At 41.7% G+C, this 10,888-nt stretch overlaps 1 protein-coding gene across 1 annotated transcript; it reads left to right on the forward strand.

Moving 5' to 3' along the window:
- The first annotated feature begins 1,461 nt into the window (after positions 1-1,461).
- Positions 1,462-3,621, forward strand: tfpi2 (tissue factor pathway inhibitor 2). Its single transcript, XM_061093108.1, has 5 exons — positions 1,462-1,560; positions 1,773-1,943; positions 2,158-2,337; positions 2,590-2,763; positions 3,198-3,621. Exons 1-5 carry the CDS (start codon positions 1,488-1,490, stop codon positions 3,284-3,286), a joined length of 687 nt encoding a protein of 228 aa, XP_060949091.1. The 5' UTR covers positions 1,462-1,487; the 3' UTR covers positions 3,287-3,621.
- Positions 3,622-10,888: the final 7,267 nt, after the last annotated feature.

The following is a 10,888-nucleotide window of genomic DNA, read 5'->3' on the forward strand; positions in this document are numbered from 1 at the left end:
AAGAAAATTATGAAAATGTACTCACGGATGCTTAGAGGGAGCAGTCCTTCACCCCTACAATCCTGCTGGAGAATCACTCCCCTCTCACTCAATCCTGGTTATAAAGTAATCTGCATAAAGTATCCTAATCCGTTTAATCTGATTAAAACAATGCCCCCACAGTATAACCAAGACAGTTTCGCAAGTAAGGAGGGGGAGAATCACATCGGTGTCTGTTCGATGTATTTGAATTCAAATTAAAAACAAAAAAAACTAATTCCCTATTTTGCAGATTCAATTTGGATTTCTGCTATTGTGACTATTGTGATTCTGATTCTATGTAAATGCAGATACGGGTTAAAAGGAAGGTACCATGTGATAAGACAGCTAATCTGTATTTAGCCTCCACCTGTCAAAGTGATGACACATGACTGCCCTAAAGGTGACAACAGTTTTCCAACTGCACAAAGACAAGTTTAAATGTACAATAGGAAGGGACTGGATTCCGCCTTTAGGGGATTGGGGGGGAAAACAAGGAAGGAGCTATGTTTTTATTGTACATTTAGTTTCATTGGTTTCTTTTAGCTGTGAAGAAGGGCAAACCAGGGCAACACATCAGTGTTCCCTTGAAAAAATGCTGGAGGCGGCTGCAGTCATTAGGAAACAAAGGTTTGGAGGTGACAGTGCTTGGAATAAAAATGTGTGTGTCTGTGTGTGTATTTGTACAGATGTCTATGTGAGGACCATTTTGAGCCTTGAACTGACAGAGTGGGGACAGTTTGGGAAAGTGAGGACATTTTGGAGGTTATTTACTTTCTGGGTCACTTTCAATGAGCTGTTATGGCTGAGATTTGCTTTTAGGGTTGATGACAGAATTAGATTTAGGTCAGTGTTGAGGTAAGTATGAGGTTTAGGCAATTGTGATGGCAACGTTTCGGGTAGGGGATTAGAGAACATATTATCCCAATGAGTGTCCTACAAGGCTCTGTGTGTGTTTGTGTGTGTGCGTGTGCTTGTGCGTGTGTGTGTGTCTGTGTGTGTGTGTGTGTGTGTGTGTGTACGTGTGCGTGTGCGTGGGGATCCAGTAGGACTAGTATGTGGTGGGAACTTGGCAGGATGATGTCGACAAGATCTGGTTTCACAAGACGATCTGTCACGTGTAGACACATGTTAAACTAACAGGGATGCTGTAGAGTTACTGGGTCACAGAAGCCTGAAATATTCATCATCAGAAGTGACTATATCGGATTCTTGTCATTTCACCTCTGTGAAATAGACTGAGTCACATTTTCACTTTACGCAAATCTTACAATAACTCTCCCTATGTGATGTCACTGATGGATTCATCACCTCTCTGCTTCTGCTCCTCTGTGGATATGGAAATGACTCATTACAAACCCCCGCCCCCTTAAATTCCGCTGGGAACCAGCACCAAACTGATAAAAGTGGACGCGCTCGGCGGAGCGGAAAAGACGAGCGAGAGTCGCCGCCGGAGCAGAAGTTGCACTATGGAGTTTGGCACATTGGCGCTGTTTACACTTTTCTCCTCCTTCTACAACGTGTTAGCGCTGTCGCCCACAGGTAAGGGAGCACTTTCTCGCTTTGTTTTAAATAACTATTAAATTGTGTATCGCCAACTTACCTCGCGTAAACAGACTTGTTTGCAGAATTTTACGCACAATTTGAGAGTTTGACGGGTGCTTAACGCGCAGCTTTACGCTCAGCAACGCACTTAACCACCTCATGTTCCTATGGCGTATTTAGTGTTTCATTTACGGTGTATATGCTTTCAGGCGTGTGTCTCCTGCAAGTGGACGAGGGACCCTGCAGGGCAGAGATTGAGAGCTACTTCTACAACACCATCACGCAAAAGTGCGAGATTTTCTACTATGGGGGGTGCCAGGGGAATGCCAACAACTTCAGGAGTTACCAGCAGTGCCAGAAGACTTGTTTCAGAATCCCAAGTATGTTCTCTAAGTGAGGAGCACACACTGTATTTGGCTTATGGGGACCTTGACCTCCCCTGAAAGCTGTTGAATGTGTGCACCTGGGGTTTTTGTGTTTTAGATCTGATATTAAATGGGAAAATCTGAGTATTTTGCAAAAGGTGCAAGCGTATACATGAAGTTGCCATTTCATCCAATAATATTCATAAATCCAGTCATTCTTCCTCCTCAGAGATTCCACAGATCTGCAGGTTTCCTAAAGAAGAGGGACCCTGCCGTGCCCTCTTCCGCCACTACTTCTTCAACATGACCACCATGCAGTGCGAGACCTTTTATTATGGGGGCTGTCATGGGAACTCCAACCGCTTCAAGGACCATACCAGTTGCATGGAATACTGCAGCCCACGGAAAAGTTAGTACAGACCCGAACAACACAGTTGTGCATTTCAGGTGTGATTTAATGGTACGACCGGGATACAACTACGTATTCCTATGAAAATAATACTTCATCGGGCCTTTGTGTTAATATACAACACGTAAAGATATTTAAGTCATAATGAAAAATGAATGAATAATCTGATAAAATGAGCTTAGAATCAAACACTTTCTGTTGTTGTTTCTGTTTGTTTGTCTCATTTTGTGCTTTGTGTTTTTTTCCCTCCAGCTGTTCCCGTGCTCTGCTTGGACCCAATGGACAAAGGGAAGTGTTCGGCCTCTATAACCCGGTATTACTACAACGGCGCCACCAAGAAGTGCGAGGAGTTCACCTACTCAGGCTGTGGAGGCACCAGCAACAACTTTGTCTCCAGGCAGAGCTGCAGGGACGTGTGTGTTAAAGGTGCGCGAGCCTGAGCATGGGAATGCATGTGTGTGGCAATAAAAAGCCTGTAACTGAAGATGAGAGTTTGAGGATAATTACCATACTCCTTCATTCTGTAATTACAATATATGGCTCTTATTAACTACTTGCTGGTTTAAATATGGAGAGAATTCAGAAAGTCAGTGGGGAATTTGGGAAGCGACTAAATAAAACTCAGCTGATTTCATTTGAGGCTTTCAAAACTGTTTGGGTTGTGAAGAAACCATTAGCATACACTCAGACGTTTATACTCTACAGCCAATCATTAAAGTATGACTGAGAGGAAACCAAAGAAAATCTGGCTGTAGGAAGTTCTGTCTGCTTATTGATGAGGAGTAAAAGAAAGGCAACAAGCAAAGGAATCAGAGGCCATTATACTAATCAGCTGTCCAACACTTGTTTTCATGTTGCAGGAGGGAAGAAGCGCACAGGCCTAAGAAAAGTCCGACGCAGGATACGGAATAGAAATAATCAAATCGTTCACGCAGGCGTAGGCGTCTGACTCTCGATCTCACAGATGCTCACACGGCCGAGCCTGTGACGGAAAGAACCAAGTATTAAACTGACTGTTTGTGCCAAAAGAAAAACGACCAGGTCACATTTGTTGTGACCGGAAGAGTCTTGAATACATCCTGGTTGTATTTGAAGGATTTGTTTCAAATGTGTTTTTACTGTATATTGTTGATGATGTTTATTACTACTGCACTCGTGTTTTTATACTGTATGTATTTAAGATATGTTTTCTATAAGTAATACATTATGACAGTCACATTTTCTGATGTGACAAACTGTGTTATGAGCACATTTTGTATGAAATATATCGAATTTTATAAAGTTATTGAGCCATTTGTTGCTGCTGTTTATGAGTAAATAACTGTGTTGTGGGTTATTTCAGCATTTAACCAACTCTAAATGTGTTAACTCCAACTAATTCAACTGAATGTCCGCAAACTCTATCATCTTCAACAGAGTCTGGTGACATATTACATTTTTATCATCACAAATTCCTACTGGAGCCCAAATACATTTTATATCATGATAACACTGGCTTTAAATTGCTGTACTGGGAAATACTGGAGCCATACTTCCCCTCTTTGTCTGGGTCACAACATGCAAGTGAACAGTTAAATAATGAGAAACCACACCCATGACAATAAAAAACACATGAGGAGCCTGAACAAAAAGAAACATAAAACTCTAAGCGAGCATTTTGGCTCCTATGATTTATTTTACAAAAGCACAACAGTGCTGCGGCCAAAGAAAAGAGACACTTTCTCTCCACTTTCTCTCTGTGCACTTTCTCTTTATCTCTCGGCCTTTCTTCCTTAACGTACTAACGCTGCTGTTCTTCCGTTCTTATCTGCAACTACTTCGCAGGGCACTCGGCCTATCTCGGTTTCTTCAGTTTATGCTAGAATCAGGAAGGAAGCAATCTCGGAGCAGGGAAATGTTATCATGGCAGGTTGATGAGAGCATCGCTGCAGCAGAGCGAGCTGCAGGAACGTTGTCGGCAATTATGCAATCATAGTGAACTACACACTGTAAATGAGGAAACCTGAATGCATCCATTGACAAACGGATGTGTGTGTGCAGTCACACATCTTCTCCCTCAGCTCGGTTATTGAAGAGGGTTTTACTTTCCTTTGGGTCAATACAAGCAGTTTTGTTTTTACAGATAATGAACTTTACGTACCACAAGATAAATTGTCTGTAGCCCCTCTGATGGCTGTTAATTTTCCAAGTTCCCTGTGTTTCTAGAAAATCCTGACTGTCCCAAATCTACTTTGTTCAGTTGAAGCACTGTGTGACTTTTCCGGGCAATAAATATTTATAGAAGATATTAAAGGAAGCTGCTCGCCCATCTGGCTCGGCTATAAATAGCAGTAAAAGGTAATATATCTGCACAGGCCCTTTCGCCATTAAGAACCGAAGCTAAATCATCTGCTAGGAAGCAATATGAGAGAGGATGTCATCCTCCCAGTACGTACTCTACCTAATCTCTAAAACCATCACCACTGCTTATGATGGAAATTTAGGCTTATTCATTTAAGCTTATTTCCACTTCCTGCCTTTGGAGGTAAACGTTTCTCTCCTCCATGCACTTTTTAATCAATAAAAATGAAAGTAATAGCACATTTATAAAGTGGAGGTAAAAAGGCAGAGCAAAAAAGAGGTGAGTTGAATCTCATGCATGACTTGTACAGCTTACATAATGGTTGATTGACACATGAAAATCATGCTTCACCTTTAAACAGCATATTTTATGTGGTATAAGCTCTAACTCCTCTTCTTTTAAAGCTGTTTTTACACTTTATATCAATTTATTATGATTGTCTGAACAATTCATTTGTTCAAAGTCTAATTACACTTTGCAGAATCACAACCTTTTGGTCCGATTTAATCACCGAACGACATGACAAATGTTTGAGACGGGCGCAAACACACCCAGTGGTTAACTTTTAATTACGGCAAAGCTCTGTCTTGCACCGTTAATGAGTGGCAATAAAACATGGGTTGTGGGAGATCCTGGTGCAGTTCAGCGACTTGGAGATGAACCAATCCTGCTCTGGTTGTTTCATTAGCTGCACCACATTAAGTTCTGCCTCGTTCTCAATGGTGATGGATGGGAGTTTACATTGAAACGTGGCTATCATTTAGAACAAGATTAATTCAGTGAAGGAGGCTTCTACCATTTGTCAAACAGTTATTATATTATTGCTATGAAATGACTGCACTTAAAATAACCACATACACAATGACCGTGAGCCTTATTAGATGATAATTTAATTCACCACTTAATGCAGAATACTGAGTTATGCAAATTTAACATTTAACATGACAACAAATGATGATAACATACTGTCTCACTGTAGGTCATGCTAAGAGCAGGATATTAGATGCCCCCTGGTGGCTAATTCAAGCACCTACACGCTTAGTTTTGGGTACAAATAGTATTCTCTTTTCATTTCTAATAAAAAAGTTTAGCGTAAACCTAGAGGGCAATGAGCTGTTTTTATGACTATTCTAATTTGACTCATAAACTGAAGAAACAACAGATTTTGCTGCTGAATACTAGAGCAGCTCACTGTGCACTTCAGGCGTTGGATATCACACATTAATTCTACTTCTGTCTGATTCTGTAGGGGGACCATATTAATCTAAAAAACGCCGAGTGAAGATCCAACTACATGCCTTATAAATGTATATCTTGTTTTGGGATAGAAACAAATCCTTTTTGGGTTCTGACATAGGTTAAGAAGTAACTGAATATTTAAATGATACATTTCCCCAGAGGAAAACTGCATCCTATAGTTTTTTTCAAATCAATCTTGTTTAATGCTTCAGTTTCCCCAAAGGCACAAACAGGAAATAAATAGAATAGATAAAACAATATTTCCCATAGATTGGTGGGATACTTTGTTATTGCTTATGAAAACTCTGGTTAAAATAACAGGATGTGAGCACTATGGTTTATAAATGTTGGTGCAGAATAGAAGATGAAACATCTGCCTGTTTGAATCTGTTTTACAACTGAGTGATTGTTTTCCTTTTACCTGTTGAGGTGTGTCTGCTTTCATGGAACAAACCCGCCGACAGAAACTGAACCCAGGAAAAACATACGGCACAGAGTTTGAAGATACACTATTTCTGGGATGTCGGCGTTTAGTCTGTTTAAACTGTAGACCAAACATGTCAGATGGCTTCCCAAACCTGACACGGCATCAGAGTTTCTCCAGCATCCATCATCCCCCTTTGTTGGGTTTAGAGGAGTGTCTTGGGCCGTCCTCGTCTCCCCTCCGTTCAAACGCCTCAGATTGATGTGTCTGGTGATGAGTATCTGGTCGGTTCCTCGCTGTCCATCTGGCTGCCAAACACCGGTAGCTGCTGTATAATTAAACAAGTCAGCCAACTCCAAACGTCTGAGATGTTCTGGAAGCCTTCTGAGATTTTCCTATTTGATTCCTTGGAAAATGCCAACAAGAGAAGATGAATCCGTCAACACACTGTTTGTGTTTTCAAGTGAACATGCATTTAGAAGCTTGTCCTCACACACACACCCTGCTCCTAAAGTCCAAATGTAATTTCCCCCTGCCTTGGCTCCGGTAGTGGTGCAGTAATTGATATTTGAGGTGAATACTAATTTCTACGGTTTCTATGGCAGAGAGTAGTTCTGGGAATACACACTGATAGTGTAACTGCTGTCCACACACCGTTTCCTTTACAGTAACAATAGTGGTGTGCTTTTGTTGGTGCAGAGCATCTCTAATGTAGCAGATGACTCATAGCTGTGAATAAATCTACAGCTTTCACCCTCCTGCAAATGTGCCAGAACCTCTTTTCATCATGGTGGGGGAGATCAAAAATGATTTGAGCAGAACAAACAAATACAGATGCCTGACTTTCCCAAAGCCAGATTTTAACTGTTTTCTCTTCCAGAGTGCTGACAGAAAATGGAATAAATATCCACACAAATTTCAGTCCGAACTGGGGCCTCTTCTTCCTCCTTTTCTCCGACTGTTCGCTTCAATTACCAGCTTCCCGGAGGTCAAATCTTTATACCGAGCTCCTGTTCAGCAGTTCTCTAAGGACTCGGCAACCAAACACATTGGCACATTTGAATTTGCTGTTTGATAATGGGTTTTCAATGTATATTACATTTAAGAAAGCTGAGCCACGATATGCGAACCCATGGGGGGGTTTGAGCAGGAGCGCTGAGTCCTGAAAAAAGCAGATTTGCATTCAAACCATTGGAGAGGAACAATATGTATTTTTATGATACCTGCCGCAAAATGAAATTGGATATATTTTCTGTAACTAACCAAGGACATGAGCAGACACTCTCTGCACATATTGGAGTACATGTTAGTATGGGTTAGTATGTATGTAGTGTTTGTTATTCCCAGCATTCTGGATTGTTACAACAAAAGCTCAAAACCGTGACAGTAGCCTGATGTTGACATGATGGTCTGTAAGACTGGATCTCAAAGTTACGTTGATATGCCTTAAGTTCGTTAAACTTATGTAAAGGTGGATTTAAAGGAGTCCACTGTAATGCAATTTATATGTCATATTACAGTTATTGGTTGCTGTCATCATTCCCCCTGTTCAGACTCCCTAATGTGTTAAAGAACATCCACATCTTAATATAACAACTTTGAAATAAACCTTTAAGACAATGTCAAGCTAGTAAACAATGAGATGGCTACACAACACACACCAGTCAACAAAATATGAGTTAAACTATCGCTGCTTAAGGTGCATTAGCACCTTACTTTGGGTCATTGGAAACACGCTCCAAAGACAACATATAATCACCTTTTAATTGAGCCCCCCTCCTTTGTGGCTAAAGGTTGATGAGAGCCATGACAGTTTGGCTACATGACACATTTTAGCAAATTCACCTGAACCTCAGGGATGAACCTTGGCTGCATGGCTAGCTTCTGCTGATAAAATGCCATACTTTTAACCCAACTAGCTGCTTACTTTGCTATCTCTGATGTAAAGACTACACTAAAGTTTTAGCTGGACAAATGTTTCCTTAAAATCCCCCCCCCCCATCCTTTGTGGCAAAAAACACTAAGCTAAAATATGCAAAGATTTGAAAGAGAGGTTAAAAAAAAGAAAAGAATGCAGAGCTGAGTGATAATAACCTGTGGTCACTGTGAGCAAGTCTTGATGATCGGCTGCTTCCGAATCTGCAGGACAAAAAATAATTGCATTCCTTCATGGCAGGATATGATGCAGTGACGTCCTATTATACACAAACTGTCCACGGACACCGCCAGCGCTGGCACCAAACTCCCATGGCATCTTCTCCAGCGTCATTATGCACCAGATTAACCACACAGCATGTCCCACAAAAACAGGCATCGCTCCAGCTCAATTTGCCTCAATCGCCCTCCACCTACCGTCATCACCGCAACTGGCCATAATGAGGAGCCTCTCTAAAGACAAGTTCCTCCTACCAACAATGCCATGTGCTGCACAGCTTCAAATGTGGCTTGTGGCTTGTGACCTTTGCATGTTCAGAATGATTTTGGTCGAGGTGTGACCAAAAGCCTAAATCTGTCGGCAGCAAACCAATTGATTTGGTATGTCAAATATTTCGGGTTAATCGACATAATTTATGTGAGCACACATGCGCGTCAAATATAGCTGACAAGAGCAATGTGGTTTCCATCATAGGAATGGGACTCACATTCCCAGGTAGATTGTGTTTGTCCCCTCCCGTCCCTCTCCTCTGGGGGGAATGCTCCGTCTTCTCCAGCGGTTTGAAGGCAGCGCTGCTTGTTTGCAGATCTCCCGGCTTTAGAGATGACAGGCTTATCATGTCTGTCACCGTTACAATGTGTCATGAATATGCAGCTACATGTCCATTACTGCCTGGCCTGTCTCTGTGTGTGAGACATGAAGAGGAACGAGTGTTCGGTTAGCAATGACGGGAGCTGCGGGCAAACAGCTGGCAGTGTTGTGATCAAGTGAGAGGAAGTTGTGTAACAAAACACTGACAGGACACTGATTTTCGAAGGACTCCCGAATGCAGTTCTACAGATGTTTTCGCTTTTTATACACCAACAGCTATCTAAACGCCAAATTGGAAAATAAGGAATCAAATGACCATGTTTTTAATAAGAAAATCATCCGCTACAACCAGGGAGCGCGTTTTGCTCTTGTTGAATTCGATTTCTTTCTCGACTCATCTGAAATTACAATTCACAACCTAAAATCCAAATAGATTAGGCTGTCTAATATCCACAGGGAATTTTGTAAGAGTAATAACTCAACATCAGCCAAATAGGTTGAATGAATAAAGAGGCTGTTTCATTTGATTCTCATATTGATAAGCATTATCGTGGGTTGTGTAGTAGAAGTGGGTGAATATCTGTTCCTCTCACAACAAAAAGATATTTTTTGAGCGTGACAGTTTCAACTTTCCTCCATCATGCCTGAACTATGGTCACATTCTTTTGGAGGGTCTTCCCTTTAAGTCTACTGGATCCCTAAGAAGGGGTAAATCCTTTACACGCTCATTTCACATGTCTTGAAGTTAAATGCAAGCAAAGTGATCTAAGCGACTTTTACAAGAAATACACGAAATTGTGATGGTGAACAACTAGGTCAGAGCATCTCCAATGTGACAGGTCCTGTGAAGTGTTCCCAGAATGTAGTGGTTAGTGAACTATATCTAAAAGTGTTCGAGGAAGGACAACCCCTGAACCGAGGACAGGGTCGTGGCCCAAGGCTCATTGAGAGCAAAGGCTGGCTGGAAGTGGTTCAATCTCACAGGAGAGAGCTACTGTAGAAGCCATTTCTGAAAACCTGTTTTATATGATTGAAAGCTGTTAGGGAAGAGTGGCAATTATATGGATGGCTGATTGCTTCTGCATTGTGTTTTTTTTTGCAGGGATAGTGATTCTAGCATGATGCACTATAAAGGCAAACAGAAGACAGAAGCTCAGAGCAGAGTTCTGCTGAGAAACCTTGTGTGGAATTCATGTGGATGTTACTTAAACATGTACCACCCACGGTATTTAAAGACGGATGGCGTGCCAGCTCCCCAAAAGTGAAGCCAAATCATCTTAATCGCCCTCTGGTAGCTGGCTGCCGTAAAGGTCAGAAACCCTGCCTGCGGTGCTGATGTGCTCAAGTGCTCATTTTTCAGCAAGATTGGTTTCACATAGTTATTCAATGTTACAAAAGGAATGCTGTGAAACGTAATGATTGACAGATGAGACTGACTTGTGATTGGTTGACTGGGTGTACTGGTGCAGGGACCTCGACACTTTGGCTCCGAAACATCACAAGCACAAAATGGCAGCACCCATATCCATGCAGGCTCTATCTTGGTACAATGGGAGGAGGTGCAGACACGTAGTCCCTCTTTCTATACTGATATCATATACCTTAAGATTGCAGACCAAGTATACCCTTCATGGCAGTAGTACAACTGATAACGCTATGGGATACAACTGAAGATATGTCCCTAACATCCGCTGGTAGCCGCTAATATCTGATAACATCCACTTGTGGTAGGCATTCATTAGTGCGGTAGAACATAGAAGGGATATTCTCGATCTTGTCCGATGTTCTAAACTGGGACCAA

Source organism: Limanda limanda, chromosome 19 (assembly GCF_963576545.1).
Source record: "Limanda limanda chromosome 19, fLimLim1.1, whole genome shotgun sequence".
In the NCBI taxonomy this organism is placed as follows: Eukaryota; Metazoa; Chordata; class Actinopteri; order Pleuronectiformes; family Pleuronectidae; genus Limanda; species Limanda limanda.